Genomic DNA, 16,961 nt, shown 5'->3' with positions numbered 1-16,961 from the left:
AAAAAAAAAAAAAAAAAAGAAAACTAGCCAGGTGTTGTGGCAGGCACCTGTAGTCCCAGCTTACTCAAGAGGCAGAGGCAAGAGAATTGCTCAAGCCCAAGAATTTGAGGTTGCTGTGAGCTATGAGGCCACAGCTCTCTACCCAAGGGGACAGAGTAAGAAAACAAACAAACAAAAAAACCACTGAGAGTCTGAACTTAGAACAATGCACAGGACAAGGCAGGACACTCAATGGGTTTATGAAAGCAGATACCCACCCCGCCCCCTTGGCCAAAGTCCAAATTTAGGATAGGGGCAGATAGGAAAAGAATGAGCTGAGTCTGAGGTTGAACTCTGTTTGCAAGATAAATAGCTCTGTTGTTGTGTACAGTTGGTTTTCATTATATTAACAGATTTTTCCTTAGAGCCTACTTAAAAAAAAATCACTTCTGGAATTCTTTTTTTTTTTTTCTTTTTGAGACAGTCTCACTATGTCACCCTTGGTAGAGTGCCATGGTGTCACTGCTCACAGCAACCTCAAACTCTTGGGCTTAAGCAATTCTCTTGCCTCAGCCTCCTAAGTAGCTAGAAGTACAGGTGCCTGCCACAACGCCTGGCTATTTATTGTTGTTGTTTCAGTTGACACTGTTCTTTATCTGGCCCAGGCGGGTTTGAACCCGCCAGCCTCAGTGTATGTGGCTGGCACCATAACCACTGTGCTACGGGCGCCAAGCCTCACTTCTGGAATTCTACAGCTCAAAAGTGAGGAGTTTTTAAGTCACTTTAAAGACACAGCCTTGCTAAACCAAAACTGTAGACAAAATAGGGGAGATGAGAAAATTAACACATTCCATAAGGTGTCAGGTAGTCTGAAGTTCATAGACACCAGTTAAGTGTTGATTAGACAAGCTGTATACTCCTTTTAGCAATATCCTTTTTTTTGCAAGTTACTTTCCCTTAGTAGATAAGACATATTTTAATTAAACACTATTTCTTAAACCCTTGATCAGAAGAAAAATATTTCAGAAGTAGCTCTCAATAAAAACTAGGGTTAATTTCAAATAATTGGATAACCTTTCAAATAGTTTCATCAAGCCTTCCCTGCTGTGATATTATCACAATTTTTTTAGTCTAGCCATCTGGGCTTCTTATTTGAGCTCTCTGCTTTCTAGCTGTTTGGCCTTAGGAATTGTTACTTAACTTCTGAACCTCAATTTCTTTCTTTCTCTTTTTTTTCTCCTTCTTTCTCTCTAAATAAAGGGCAAAATGAGAAATGAGTAGGCAGCCAGTACATGTTACTGCTACACCCAGGTCATAATTTTTACACATAAACAGCAAAATCAACTAGTCCTTTAGCTAATTCTTACGGGAATGCCAGGCATGTTTAGTGAATTAAGGATTAAAATCTCATTTGCTTCATGAAATAGAAATCATCAGGACCAATATATAAAAAGATATAGGTTAGCTGTTTATTGTGATGGCTAAATCATAATTTTGAAATACAAAATACCTTCGCCTCATTAACTTAGATGAAAAACGTGATTCTAAGGACTACCGTTAATGAAAAGCAACAGGAACCCCCAAATAATACTGATGGCTTTCTCTCGTGCCAGTTTTTATTCAGCACAACTCTAAAGAGACTCAAAATGACATATTTACCCCATATCCTAGAGGCAAAATGTTCGCTGTGGATCTAGACCATTCAATTTAACCGCAATCTTTTCAAAGGCTGATACTTTCAAATGATCTGCTGATTAACTGGGACTGTTAGACATAATATAAAACGTTCCCAAGGAAAGCAGAGCTCACTGTTTATTATTATCCATTCCTAAAGACAGAAATATTCTTTTTAAATCGTTTGTCATAAAACCCACAGAGTACTGGTGGCTCCCATAGCTCAGGGTGGAGCTACAGGCTGTGTTCTTCTCACTTAAAAATTTTCAACTTTTATACACTGTTCTTAAATAAAAAGAAGCTTCAAAACTTCAAGTGCCCATAAATATTTATCATTTACTCACAATAACAAAAAGCATATTCTATTTCCCCCTCCATAGGAAGCAGGAAAGAAAGTATCCCTACAATTAAGGATTTTACTATCTGAAGACAATAGGAAAATACAAGCTCATCAATGTAAACTGTCCAGGGATCCCTGGAACCAGGAGACCCTCATGCTCTGTGTTCTGAGGAGACTGAGGTTTGTTTGTTTGTTTTTCGAGACAGAGTCTCAAGCTGTTGCCCTGGGTAGAGTGCCGTGGCATCATCACAGCTCACAGCAACCTCAACTCTTGGGCTCAAGCGATCTTCTTGCCTCAGTTTTTCTATTTCTAGTAGAGACAAGGTCTTGCTCTTGCTCAGGCTGGTCTTGGACTCCTGAGCTCAAGCAATCTACCCACCTGGGCCTCCCAGAGTGGCAGGATCACAGGTGTGAGTCACCCGTGACTGTGATGGCAGAGACAGGCTGTCTGCACTCAGCACTGAGGACACTGGTCAGAGTACGAGTGTGACGATGATGGGAAAGTCAGTTGATGATGGGGACAAATGAAGGCTGTGAGTCTGAAGGTCAAAAGCACAGACTGTGCTTGAGTTTCAGTGCTCCCGAGTTTATGAACTGTCCTTTAGCCTTCATAGTTTTTAGCAGTTTGCGAACCTTGTCTCAATTTTCATAGAAAAGATAAGAGAAAAATTGCCCAGTAGGAAAGTGACATGAAAGACCCCTCCCCCACCATTAATCTTAGAGGTTTTGGGGGGACACTATGATGAGATGGTGACGGTGGCAGCTCTCTTCTTCGGTCACCTGTGATGAGCCAGGCATGTTGGCACTGTTTCGTATATAGCTTTGATCCCTCACCCCCGGGCCGGCGACTGGTACCTGTCCACAGCCTATCAGGAGCCAGGCCCCACAGCAGGAGGTGAGTGGTGGGTGAGGGAGCAAGGCTTCATTTATATTTACAGCCGCTCCCCTTCCCTGGTCCATGGAAAAACTGTCTTCCAAGAAACTGGTCCCTGGTGCCAAAAAGGTTGGGGACCGCTGATATATAATACTATTTAAGTCCCACAACCACCCAGCAAAGTACATAGTGACTTCCTACTGCCAGTGAAATAACTGTATTCAAGGAAGTTAGGTGACTTGTAAGTAGGTGTGGATGGACAGAACCCTGGACTACTGGCCGCACACACCCAACTCTACTGTGCCCACACAGGGCTGGTGAGTCTGTCTTCCGTGTGGGCACCCAGAGCCTGGCCTCAGGGACTTCTAATAATAGGCTAATTACCGTACCTGTCTATAGGTAGTTTACGTCTTCATAAAACAGCCAGTGTGGTTCATTACTACACAGCCGTACGACTCCGTACATCTAAGTACCTGTCATTTAGCAGCAGGAAACACTTGGTGCCACCCTTGGGGGCAGACAAGTACTGCCATTTTACAGATGATGAAACCGGGACAGAGGACATGAGAAGGGACCCGTTCTGGGTCATCCAGGTACCAAAGATGAGAACCTCAGCAGTGTGACAACACAGTCCTAACTCTGTGGCTCTGCCACCTCAATGTTTAAAATGGAGTTTTCACCTTCGCCGTGTAAACCTGTCTTTTTCCATCTTGGCCAATGCTAAATAAAACTAGCGATCCAGCTGGCAACTCCGAGCGCCTTCTCCCCGGGCTGCGGCATCAGAAGGGATCGTATGGTTGGTTTTGTTTCTCTCCACTGACAGACCCCAAACCCTTCCCGAAATGCTTTCTAATGTCACCAGAGCAACTCCGCCTGATTTAAGAGCAGTGATGAAACAGTCCCTAACAGTGCTGGGTGACTGACCCATATGGACAAGCCAACCGTGGCATCCCGACACTGGGACGGCAGCAGGCCAGGGCACCTTATCACACACGGGAAGGGGACAGCAGGTACAAACTGCTATGGCTATTTCCTGCCAGGCTGTCTCACTGGAAGTGCCGAGCATCTGGGCCCTGAATGGTGCTGTCCACTCAAATGTCAACAGAGGATCCCCCATTCAAGCCGAGTGAATGAGTGCAGTGTTTCCGTCTCCCCATTTCTGCCTTGTCTGGGGAGAGAGGCTGAAACGTGAACCATGAGGCAAGCTCACTTCCCCCTCCACCGGGCTATTACGAGCTCTGACACACACACAAGTCCTCTTTCCTGGTCTTCCCACTCTACATCTGGTACGTTATTTAAGGCACAAGCAAAAAAGCAAATTAGGTTGGTCATTTAGGTCATCAAAAGGGCAGCAGTCACGTTAAGTGATATGGCATAAAGCCTTAAAAGTCTCTGAGAGCTGCGGCTGCCTCCCTTAGGGGGGTTTCCTTGAACTTTCACTAGAACTCTCCAAGTCTTTGGGGTCCTGCAGTTTCATCTGCCTTAAAATTACTTTTCCATAAAAGAGTCCTTCAGGGTCTAAAACAAGGTCAGGACTGATGTCTGGGCTTGGTATTCAGAGTTTGGCCTCGCCTGCCAGGAGGAGGCCAAGAGCAGAGGGGTGCAGAGAGAAAGGCCCCAGCCCACCCTCTCTGCGCTTCGATTTTTAGGGGCAGGGGTGAGAAAACAGAGGGCTCAAGTCCGGCGAATGAGATTGGCAGTGTTTAAACTCTGCTCTCGTCCAAGAGAAATATGAACAGCTTAGAACTAGAACTAGATGTCCACAGTTTGCTTCTCCGGCTGCTCCCTCTGCATTACACACGCAGCTAAGCTAGGCAGACTAAGTGGAGACGGCCAGCCCACACAGAACACTGCAAAGAACAACTCTGGATCTGCAGAAGCTGATTCTCTAGGCCAGCGGTTCTCAACCTGTGGGTCTCGACCTACAGGAACTGTATTAAAGGGCCGCGGCATTAGAAGGTTGAGAACCACTGCTCTAGGTTTGAGGAGCCTGGGGCAGACAGGGGGACCACAAGGCAGTCAGTTCACTCCCACATGGTAGAGGCAGTGTGTGTGTGTGTGTGGGGGGGGTGTTGTCTCTGTGCCACGAACCCCAAGGACTCCCCAGAGAAACAGGAATCAAGACTTCAGCCCGACAACAGCCAGGCTGTGTGGTGGGTACCACAGACACATGGCCTCTGTGGAGCTGAGAGGATCTTCACCATCAGCCCCATCCACCTGGGAGGATTTGAATAGAATATGCCTTTTTTTTTTTTTCCCCAGACAGGCTGTCCTAATAGGTAGCATCCTTTCAACTTTAGACTCACAAACCATCCCTTGGAAGTATCATGTAATGATGGTTATTGGAGAGGAAATTTTCTCACTACTCTTAATATGAAAAGTGGTCTAGAAAAAGAAAAATTATTTAGTAGGAATTCATGTAATTACAAAAATCACCCTGTGCACCTCTCTTGAGCAAGAGAAATGTTTTGGTCATCAGCAGCTCTGCTGGGCTTAGTCAGATCAGTGCCAGGAATTCTGTGAACTGGAGGTCAAGCTGCCAAGATTCAAAAGAAATGTCCACAGTTAAGTGTTTGCACAGATAACTGGAGTGTGAGAGCCAGCAGGCCCGGGCATGCGACACCAGCCACAGTACAGATGGGAAAACCAAGTTTCCCTGATTTTCCCCTCGTCCTGTAAAATTTGACAAAGCAAACAACACAAAACAAAGAACCCTTCCCTTTCCCCCAAACCAAAAACCTCTTACCTAGTTCTCCCCGGAGGTTCAGGAGCTCTTGAGATAGGGTCTTCTGTTGTTTCAGTGCTTCCTCCCGCTGCAGAAAACACACATCAAGTTACTCATGATTATCAAGAGGGCCCCTTTCAGTAAGGTTGTCTGTTATCGCTGGCAAAACAAGTCCCAGGATTGAGAAGCCAAGATACAAATCATTTAGGCTAACAATTTGTGTTGTTTAAAAAAACACAGTTGTCCACTTCAGTTGTTAAGGCCATTCATTGTTTCAAAAATCTGTATTTTCGCAGGTCCCAGTGAAACTTTCATTTGAGGCAGTGAATGGCCCATTAAAAAATATTGACTTTGAGCCCATGCTCCCCTGCTGAGCCATAGCCCCTTGCAGCTAATGCATGCCACACTTAAGACATAATGCTTTCTGTTCTCCTACTCCAAGGGCAGTAAAGACCTAATCAGTTTAAGATAAATATTTAATGTCCTAAACATAGGCACTTATATGTACTTTGTCCTATAATCGCAAATAAAAAACTTTTGTTACAAGGCCAGCCCTTTCACTTCTAAAAGACAAAAAGTTCGTTATAAAGCTAAGCAGAAAGATGATCTTTTCAAGACAAACTTAATTTTATTCAGCCACACACGCTTTTCTGAAGATCATGGTACTTTGAATCAGCTCTAAGTTTAAACAGATGTTGAGAGAAACAAACCCAAGAAACCCTGGGGTAGCTGTTTATTTAGTCTCAAAAAAAGCAATTATGAACCCCCCCATAAGGCATAGTTTTCAAGTTGCCAGTAACTCATAGCAGCCACTATCGAACACACTCATACAAATACAGTAACCAGACACAGTTCCTTTAAAAGTAGATTTCCCAGCGCCAGGGTGTAACTAAGGAAAATGAAGAACATTTGAAAGCTCTCTGAAACCTGCCCTCACGGGATCCCCCGGAGTCTCACCGCATCTTGACCACAGTAGCGCGGAGATCATGAGACCCGGCTTTTGCAGCAAGAGTTGCTTGTCATTCGAAGCATTTCCCCCCGATTCCACAACAACCTCTGCAGTAGCCCCTGACACTCTTCCAGAAAAGCACCATAAACAAATACGAATTACCCTTGTTGCTGCACAGGGAGGATAGAGGCACATTTTGCTGCCAGAGCAGCCCATTCTCCAGCTTCTGTCTCCAACTCCCCCGCCCCCCCACTCCCCGAGAAGTGCACAGGTGGCCACGCCACCCACCAGTCGGGTCTGTCTACATTCAAAGCTCCAGCAGGAGGTGCGCCATTGGCCCGCGGGCAGCCTGACTTCACGTCCTGCAGGTTACCGTAAGCCTCAGACTCCTCTCTCCCACAGAAGCTGATACTGCAGCTTCTGCCTTTTGGCACAGGCAGCCTGTGATTACTTAAAGCCACAGCCCTTCATTTATGAAAAACGAGAGCCAGACATTAGACTGATCGATTGCCACTTAGTTAAATATCAGCTGGAATGGTGGAAAGAACCACTGACCCTCTCTGCATGGATAATGGAGTTATTTTCAGGGAGCCCTTCCACTCCCCTCTCTAATTGAGGTCATTAGATTATTACACTTAATAACAGAAAAGGGAAACTTGTTCTTCAAAACCCATATACCAAATGAGGTTATAAACGAGGTGACGGACAATGGAAGGGGGTGACTGTGACTTAGAAATTTAAATGACGTTACGAAATGAATGGTGTTTCCCTCAAAATTTAATTTGTATAAAACCTGGTCCATGGGTATTTTACTAAAAAATGTCTGAAGTGCTGGTTTGAGAATCAGACATCATATATGGCTTTAACTTTTACTCTGTATTAATTAAGAGCCAAAAAAGTGAACGCTGAACACCAGCACTGTGGTGGGGACAGTTAACAGTGACGGGAATTTAAGGAACACTTTTTCACCGAATACCTTTTGGCCTCAATGGTATCCTAAACGCTTGTTTTTAAAAAGTGATATTAAGGCAGAACACAATTATTAGTGGCACTTTATCTAACAAATGCAATTAGTATAACCTAATTCTTTGTACCCTCAATGAATCCCAAACAATGAAAATAAAATAAAAATAAATACACAGTGGTAATCAGCGGTATTAGTGAAGTCTTCAGTTCTGAAAATTAATAAGTCATTGGTTTTCTAAGGTAGAAATTAAAGTTTGAGGAAAATCAGCCTGGTTCATAATAAAAGGGAAAAAATATGAATGCTTCTCTTATCTCAAATTTAAGCCTTAATTTCATCCATTTAGTAACCTACGTCAAGTAAACATCAGAAAATTTGATCAGGAAAACCAGATGACGTCTTTACTAAATACCCACAGGAAATTCTGAAACCTACTTGGTGCATTTACTTAGAATTCTCTTTCCAGGAGTAGCCAAGTTGCTAACAGGAGGAAGAGAGAAAAGAAAATTAAATCACTTTTCAAATGTATGAAAACTAAAGGGAAGAGGAAAAAAAAAATCCAAAAATTAGATGGTATAATTTTAAAGAATAATTTAATGAACCCCATTATGTTCTATCACAAACATATCCCAGGGGGTATTCTTTTTATTAAAAGAGTGTTGGGGACAGGGAACTTCAGTCCAAATGGAGATGTTTCCCCAAACCCCAAGGCACTCAACCATTCTGTCCTCAATACCTCAGAAGCTACTGACATCTTCCCACCTCTGGGAGTTGTAGCAACAGGAAAACCTTGGGGTCTTCTCTTATTCTCTGTCTAAATGAGAAGTCAGCGGTCAGCCCGTCCTCCCTTCATCACATGTCTGAATCAACTTCATGCTCCTATAGTGTGACCCCCACTCTGGTCCTGATCTGTGCCAACAGACTCCCGGACCAAGGAAAGCATCTCTTTACCTTTCAGAGGCTAAAAAGGTCATTACTCCATATTCTTTTTTTTTTTTTTTTTTTTTAAACAAAGTCTAATTTTGTCACCCTTGGTAAAGTGCTGTGGCGTCACAGCTCACAGCAACCTCAAACTCTTGGGCTTAAGCGATTCTCTTGCCTCAGCCTCCCAAGTAGCTGGGACTACAGTTGCTTGCCACAATGCCTGGCTATTTTTTGATTTATGTGGTTGGCACCCTAGCTGCTGAGCTACAGGTGTCGAGCCATTACTCCATATTCTTTAAAATAGAATTGTTCTTAACATTTTTTGAGACAGAGTCTCACCCTGTCACCCAGACTGGAGTGCAATGCCCCCCCCTCCCCTTAGCTCCCTGCAATCTCTACCTCTTGGGCTCAAAGTGATGCTCCTGTCTCAGCCTCCCAGTAGTTGGAAGTACAATAGGCACATACCACTAGGCCCAGCTTTTTTTTTTTTGGTAGAGATGAGGTCTCACTATGTTGCCCAGGCTGGTCTTGAAATCCTGGCCTCAGGTGATCTTCCTGCCTTGGCTCCCCAGAGTACTAAGATGACAGGCCTGAGCCACCTTACCATATTTTTTGTATAGAATCTCTTGCTCAAAAAGAGCTTCTCACTGAGCCCATTATGAAAAAAAAACAAAAAAACACTTCACTGGATGTTCCATGGACCTGAATCAGCCAGCTCTTGTTTAAGACTCCTGGCCTCCCTTCTGTCCAAGTCACATGTGCCCTGCATTTGTCACCTCCACACGCTTGTCAATGCCACCTCCTCTGGAATGTCTGGCTTTCTTTACTGACCCACCATATAAACCTTCTGGGAAGGCTCACTGTCAATCGTGGACGCCATCCCTTCCCCCAGATGCCTACAAAGGACGTTGATGCTTCTGGGTTGGTTGGAAACTTGTTACTCAGTCCCAATTAACCAAATATTTTTTCAAAGTAGATGCTATGAAAAATACAGAAGAAATTTAAGACACAGTCCCTGCCTTCAAGGAGCTTGGGACCTCAGTAGAATTAAAACGTCTGGACCTAATTCTTTGGTTAGCTATCAAAGCAGATGACCTCACTGGAGGGGAACCAGTACAGGAGAAAAAAACTAAGGCTTTAAATATGAAAAATGCTGGTCGTAATGCCCAGACCGCAAGAGACACATGCTGAGCGTTCGTTCCTGCCCGATTCTCCCTGCTAACTTGCTCTCTATGGATACTTACCCTTTACTTGTAGAGGATAAAACGCACCATCTCACTTAGATACTGATTTAATTTTTTTAATCAGCTGCTCCTAGATCAGTGTTTCTGTCTTAGATAATAAAGTCTTAACAGTCCACATACCATGTTTATTTAATTCTCTGTGCAATACAACATGCAGAATTCCACACAGTATGAAATAACAGAAAGGTGGGAATCAGGATAGAAAGATGATTTTATACTCGTGCATTAAATATCTGCAGTGCTCCAAGGAAGAAAAAACAACTGGATTCACCATAATTGAATTAGGAGTCTCTGGGACACAGGCCCTTAGTCTCTGGCTGTCATCCAAAATGCAGTGTGCCTGAATTTTGCTAGCATCTGAGCAGCATAACTGCATAGGCACTGTTGCAGAAAAGAGCTGCATCAGACAGCACAGACATGCGCTGGGCCCGACCTTCTCCCCATCACCTACCCCACAAGGAGGTGCTCAGTGCCCTTACATTTTTTTTCATTGCAACAATTTTACTAATAGGCTTGGCGCCCATAGCTCAGTGAATAGGGTGCTGGTCACATACACCAAGGCTGTGGGTTCGAGTCCAACCCCAGCCTGCTGAACAACAATGACAACTCAACCAAAAAACCAGTGTGGTGGGTGCCTGTGTTCCCAGCTGCTTGGGAGGCTGAGGCAAGAGAATGGCTTAAGAGTTTGAGGTTGCTGTGAGCTATGATGATATGGCACTCTACTGAGAGCGACATAGTGAGACTGTCTCAAAAAATAAATAAATAAAACAATTTTACTTACAGTAGACCGCTGGTGTCATTCAAAACCCACCTTTGTACAGGTCAGATCTAACTTTAGGTTAGATTTCACTTGCAAAAAAAGATCTGGAGGCATTTTAAAGAATAAGAGGTTTGGGGCCAAGCGCAGTGGCTCATACCTGCAATCCCAGCACAGGGGAGGCTGAGACGGGAGGACTGCCTGAGCTCACAGGTTTGAGACCAGCCTGAGCAAGAGTGAGACCCCGTCTCAAAAAAATAGCCAGGCATTGTGGCGGGTGCCTGTAGTCCCAGCTACTTGGGAGGGGGAGGCAAGAGAATTGCTTAAGCCCAAGAGTTTGAGGTTACCATGAGCTATGATACTACGGCACTCTACCGAGGGTGACAAAGTAAGACTATGTTGTCTCAAAAAAAAAAAAAAAAAGAGAGAGAATTAGAGGTTTGGAGGGTGACCTGGGTCCTGTTCAGGCTTACTCAGAAACCCACCCCTTTTATGAAGAAGCTGAGATCACTACCATCAACATTGTCATTCTCTTAGTCTGTCTTCACAAAATACTGTCCAATTATGCACGGATAAATCCAGAATTCGAAAACTAAAACTAACATGGGTGTGTCCTGAGAATAGGATGTTGGTTCATAGACACACAAGGCATTTATTCGAACTTTTGCTATGTAATGAAATATGGCCACCACTGAAGGGGGAAAGCTGTAGTTATTAAACAGATTCGTAACAAGAGGACAAGTGACAGTCCGAGGACGCCCTATATAATCAGTCATTTTACCCAAAATGCAATGCTGCAAAACCATTTAGAAATGATTAGCAATAACAAGATACATATACGAAAATACAAACTTACAACACGCATGTGCTTATATACATGTACTACTGCAATGGGTATTATGAGAAAACTAAAGGGTCAAGGGAAGTTTTTTTAATTGCTTACCTTTCCTCTTCCTTGAATCTTTCCTTTCCACCTCTTTTATAACAGCACCCAGTACACATTAGGCAATCAGTAAATATTTGCTAGCTATAAAATAAAGGGAAAGCACATTTTCTCCTCGCAAGTCACCAGTCTCTGCCTCCATTTTCTTATTTCTAAATTCCAACTCATTGTGGTTTTTGCTGAGGATTCAATAAGGTGAGCAAGACTATCTTGCACTAGTAAATATTCAACAAATCTTAAGTTCCTCTGGCTTCTCTTTCACCCCTTTAACACCCAGCTGGAGCGTCTGGGTGGTGGGAGAGCCCAATCCAAGAAAGCTTTAGAGCCCAAGTTATATATGTTTGTTTCTTCCGAAGAAACATAATGTAACTCATGGAGGCAATTTTCTTTTTCTTTTTTTTTTTTTTTTTTTTTTTTTGAGACAGAGCCTCAAGCTGTCCCCCTGGGTAGAGTGCTTGGCATCACAGCTCACAGCAACCTCCAATTCCTGGGCTCAAGCGAGTCTCCTGCCTCAGCCTCCCAAGTAGCTGGGATCACAGGCACCCGCCACAATGCCCAGCTATACATATATATATATTTTTGGTTGCAGCTGTCATTGTTGTTTGGCAGGCCCAGGCTGGATTTGAACCCGCCACCTTAGGTGTATGTGGCTGGCGCCTTAGCCACTTGAGTCATAGGTGCCGAGCCGGCAATTTTGAATTTCCTAGTAGCCACACTGAAAAAAGTTTAAGAAGATGAAGTTAATTTTAATAAGATATTTTATTTAACATAAATATATACAAAACAATGCCATTTCAATGTGTCAATATAAAAATTGAGATATTTTAGCCAGGTGTTGTGGCAGGTGCCTACAGTCCCAGCTACTTGGGAGGCTGAGGTAAGAGAATCGCTTACACCCAAGAGTTTGAGGTTGCTGTGAGCTGTGATGCCATGGCACTCTACCCAGGATGACAGATTGAAACTCTGTCTCAGGAAAAAAAAATTGAGGTATTTTACATTTTTGTCCTCATTTTAAAGTTTATGTATGCTGTACACCTGTTGCACTTGTGAATCCAGACTGATCACACTTGGAAGGCTCAGTGGCCACAGAATGGCCACCATATTGAACAGATTAGTTACTGTGTTTCCCCGAACATAAGACCTACCCCCAAAATAAGCCCTAGCAGGATTTCTATGCATTTGTTAAATATAAGTCCTACCCTGATAATAAGACCTAGTGATGGACGTGATAATAAGACCTAGTGATGGACGTGATAATAAGACCAGATACACTGCATAGCCACACCATGCATTTCGGCACAGAGTGGTAAGGAAGACTGGAATACCTTTTATAAGACATCCCCTGAAAATAAGCCCTAGTGTGTCTTCTTAAGAAAAAATAAATATAAGACAGTGTCTTATTTTCGGGGAAACAAGGTAGTTGTAGGTAACGGAGAACCACAGGTTTTAATCAACAGATGGAATGGTTTGAGAAAAAAAGCTGCTAGCAGTTCCTGGGATGGGTTATAGTAAGAAGAAGCCAAGCCTGGAGACTGGTTCAACAGTTGCTATCATAATCTAGAGGACAGCCATCCAGGGTCTGAACAGAGGATGGCCTCAGTGGGAGTGGCAAAGATGGGGAGGGGAGGCACGCTGTGGCTGAGCGCTCACAGGACGTGATAAGTGATCTCGAGAGGAAGAGCTGGAGATGGGGCTGTTAGGCTGGATGGGATAAGATAAAATAATCAGTTTATCTCTAAATAGAAAAGCTAACTGTTCCCTACATTTGATATTCCGTGGTTTCCCAAATTAGCTAACTTGGTTATTGAACAAACTTAAATAAGAAAACTCTCGAGTTTCTTTCCTTTTAAAAGAGAAATTAAAAAAACTACTGTATACTACCGTAACTAAGAAACTAAGTAAATGTCTCCATCTCCTCTTCGAAAAATACATAGACAAAGCTTTAAAATATTCAAACATTCATCTGTCTCCTAGCCTGGTGGCTCCTCAAAGGTGAAAATCAAGTTTCTCATTCACCTCTGTCCCCTCCTTAAAGAGGCAACTACATCACAGTGGGCTTTGTATGAAATCAGCATAAGTTTGCTGGACGGAACTGAACCATACAACAACCAAATGGTACAGATTTTTCTTTTGAGACATCATTTCTTTTTTTTTGAGACAGAGTCTCACTGTGTCACCCTTGGTAGAGTGCTGTGGCATCACAGCTCACAGCAACCCCAAACTCCTAGGCTTAAGCGATTCTCTTGCTCCCCTCTCTCAAGGAGCTGGGAGTACAGGTGCCCACCACAACGCTTGGCTATTTTTGGTTGTAGTTGTCATTGTTGTTTGGCGGCCCGGGCTGCGGTTGAACCCGCCAGCTCCAGGGTATGTGGCTGGCGCCCTGGCCCTGGGGCCAAGCCTGAGACATTATTTCTATCCATCTTTAAAACAACTGCGAAAAAAAAAATATTAATATCTAAAGAGCTGAAGTTATGTTCTCATCCCAGTTTCCCCCTCAGATCATTAGAGTTTTTGTCGTGATGTCAATAACATATGTTCATATAAAACCTGGTTTTCTCAATGAATTTTTAACCAGCTCCTGAATCTTCCCGGTAGATTATCAGAGAAAAGCAAAAGAATAAATAAAATCTGCTTTGCTGTTCTCGTACCACAGATTATTTTAGGAATGGATGGAAATTTAAGGAAGAATCCCCACAAATGATTCTAACAGTTACCTCCGTAGCGCTCTTTGACCTTTAAACTTTAAATACAATTAACCTATGTTTCAAAGCATTAGACCCAGTATGGCATGGAAAGCTACCTGCGGTGAGATAAGAAATGAAGTGGAATAAATGTTAATGCTAGGTTAGGTGTAGAGGTGCCCCGGAGTGCGACAGGCAATTATCTTTTTGCTATTGTCATTCTAACCAAGAAAACATTTCCACCCTAAATGTCTGGAGACTCAGGGATCAGGTGAGTTGACCAAAGCACAGCTGTGTAGATTACACCTGATCCTCCCAATGGTTAACTTAAAGACAGTCACAAGACACCAGCCTGAACACTGTCCCCTGTTCCCCACCTCCCACCTGGGTGAGGAAGACAATTTCCAGGGCACACGTCCTCACCTCTGCCAGGAGGCGCTGAATGACAACCGTCAAGGCTTCAAACTTGGTATTGCCGCAGGAAAGCAGCTGCTTGAGCTGCAGGATAAATCCACTCTGGGTTTCACATTTTGTCTTATATTGAGCCAATTCTAGTGTTTTTTTCGAGGACAGCACATCGGGAGACGTCTGTGTCTGGATACATAAACTTCTGGGATTCTTTTGCCTGCCCTTTTCAACTGCAAAAGCAAAGAATACAGGCATGAGTACCGGAATTAATACGAGACGTTCATTTTTATAACCACCACCGCCTGGATTCAGAGACAGCCAGATGAGCCACAGGGACGCAGTTATGCTTGCACACGGACGAGGACTGGAATTAATCAGAATCTAGACGTCTGGAATTCAGAAGCATGGACGATGGCTTCAGTCCTGACTTGAAAAGATTTACAGGGAACGGAGAATTCTCAACACAAAACAGAGTTAGCAAATCCAGAAACACAAAAATGGTGCACAAAGTGATGATGATTCTGTAGTCTCTAATTTTCCAGTTAAATTAGTAGAGAAACCTGATTGTGGCTAGTATTCTGGTTACAAGTACGAAAAGAAAAACACTAGCGGTGCCAGTGGCTCAGTGGGTAGGGTGCCGGCCCCATATACAGAGGGTGGGAGGTTCAAACCCAGCCTGGTCAAACTGCAACCAAAAACAGCTGGGTGTTGTGGTGGGTACCTGTGGTCCCAGCTACTCGGGAGGCCGAGGCAAGAGAATTGCCTAAGCCAGGCATCCTCAAACTGCGGCCCGCAGAGGACATTTATCCGGCCCGCTGGGTGTTTTTGCCGCTCCTGTCTGTCCTTTTAAAACTATAGTCTGGCCCTCCAAAGGTCTGAGGGACAGTGAACTGACCACCTGTTTAAAAAGTTTGAGGACCCCTGCCAGGAGTTGGAGGTTGCTGTGAGCTGTGAGGCCACGACACTCTACTGAGGGTGATAAAGTGATACTCTGTTTCAAAAAAAAGAAAAACACAAATGATTGGGCTTGAGATGTCCTTTCCTCTTCCTACATTTTCTACAAACTCCTCATCCTTTCCCTAGCGATGGCCTGGTCATTACAAAGATTTGTATTTAGACGTGTCTTTCCTAATCTCTAATAAATCATCACATATGTTGAAAATCTACTCACATTTTACCCGTTGTCAAGTTCATCGTTAAGAGTACTATCCGCCTGACTATGCTATCCATTTTCTGTGAAACAAAAGTATTGTAGGAATAAAAAGTATTTTTATTCCTCCAAGCAGTCATAATGGTTTTGAACATTTTTTAAAAAGCACATGCTAACACTCCAAATCCGTCGAAGAAGCCAGGCTGTGATGACTCTCTCCCTATGCTGTGGCGTCCTGGGAATTACTCTATTGTAAATGAAAAACCGTTCAGCTTTGGAACCACTCCAAATGCGTCAGGCCCTTTAAATATCAAGCAGAACTGGCAAAATGGAAAATAAAATGCTTAGTTTCTGGAAATAAACAAATCAAATAATCAAAACAAATCTAAATCTCAGAAAAACCCAGTAGGATACTAAAAAAATAAGTGTTTCCTTATTCTAACAGCCTTTCTCTATGGCACCCACATTTTCTGGTAACAAATTGAAGTCAGCTTTTTGAGCAATTAGTAATTATTTCCTCTAAGCAAACTACTACTGTGCTTGTGGGTAGGAAATTAACAAAAAACCCTAAGTATTTGTGGTCCAAGAACCAATGGCAAAATACACTCAATATACTCTAAGTTAAAACGAGAGAAAAGGTTCTTATTTCTGTGGTGCCATCAGATGGCTAAACAACTCATATTTCTATTAACACATGATAATTTGCAGTCCTAAAATGGCTAAAATATCCATTGTGTTTTCATAATATTTGAAGAGAAGAAGGAGGGGGAGGTACTTAATCCATTATTCTTTATTACTAACAATTTTTAGTAGTGGCTTACCAATAATTGCCACTTCCATAGCAGATGGAGAAAACAGCCAAGTTAATATTGTCATAATATTACAGGTCCCGAAGTTATAGAGTCACGATATTAATGAAAAATCATCTCTTTGACCACTTATCAAATATCTGAGCTCGACGTTCCTTTATGTCATTTCCTAAGTCTTCTCAGAAATTGTGTTTGTCACATACTATAGAATAATAATTACACAGCAGTTTACTGTTCAGAGTGTTCTCACTCTCCGCCTGTTTTGATCCTCCCAGGAACCCTAGCTAGGGAAGGGGAGGATCACAGATGTAAAAGGACTTGCCCTTGTGTACATAGCTTCTATGGGACATACCCCAAGTCAGAACCCAGGCCTCTAACGCGAGGCTCTGTTGTTCCCACATATTTCAGAAAGCGGATTGAGTGGAAACAACACATCATGTAAATAAAAACAAATATTTATGGGCAGCGCCTGTGGCCCAGTGGGTAGGGCACCGGCCCCATATACCGAGGGTGGCGGGTTTGAACCCGGCCCTGTCCAAA

General features: G+C 43.3%; 1 protein-coding gene across 10 annotated transcripts in view; it reads right to left on the bottom strand.

The window, feature by feature from the left end:
• The window catches only part of MTUS1 (microtubule associated scaffold protein 1), a 150,806-nt gene that overhangs the window by 20,349 nt on the left and 113,496 nt on the right, over nucleotides 1–16,961 (bottom strand). For 9 of the 10 annotated variants that reach the window (XM_023517781.1, XM_023517780.1, XM_023517777.1 and 6 more), the window contains 2 exons: nucleotides 14,478–14,692; nucleotides 5,614–5,680 (listed from right to left, as the gene is read on the bottom strand). In XM_023517781.1, the coding sequence (XP_023373549.1) occupies nucleotides 5,614–5,680; nucleotides 14,478–14,692 (282 nt within the window). Of the gene's footprint in view, nucleotides 1–5,613; nucleotides 5,681–6,703; nucleotides 6,940–14,477; nucleotides 14,693–16,961 lie in introns of those variants that run through there. The other variant, XM_023517785.1, reaches the window with a different exon arrangement.

The sequence above is a fragment of the Otolemur garnettii genome, unplaced genomic scaffold (assembly GCF_000181295.1).
Source record: "Otolemur garnettii isolate 467f Iridium unplaced genomic scaffold, OtoGar3 scaffold00121, whole genome shotgun sequence".
In the NCBI taxonomy this organism is placed as follows: domain Eukaryota; kingdom Metazoa; phylum Chordata; class Mammalia; order Primates; family Galagidae; genus Otolemur; species Otolemur garnettii.
This window is presented reverse-complemented; position numbering and strand designations above follow the sequence as displayed.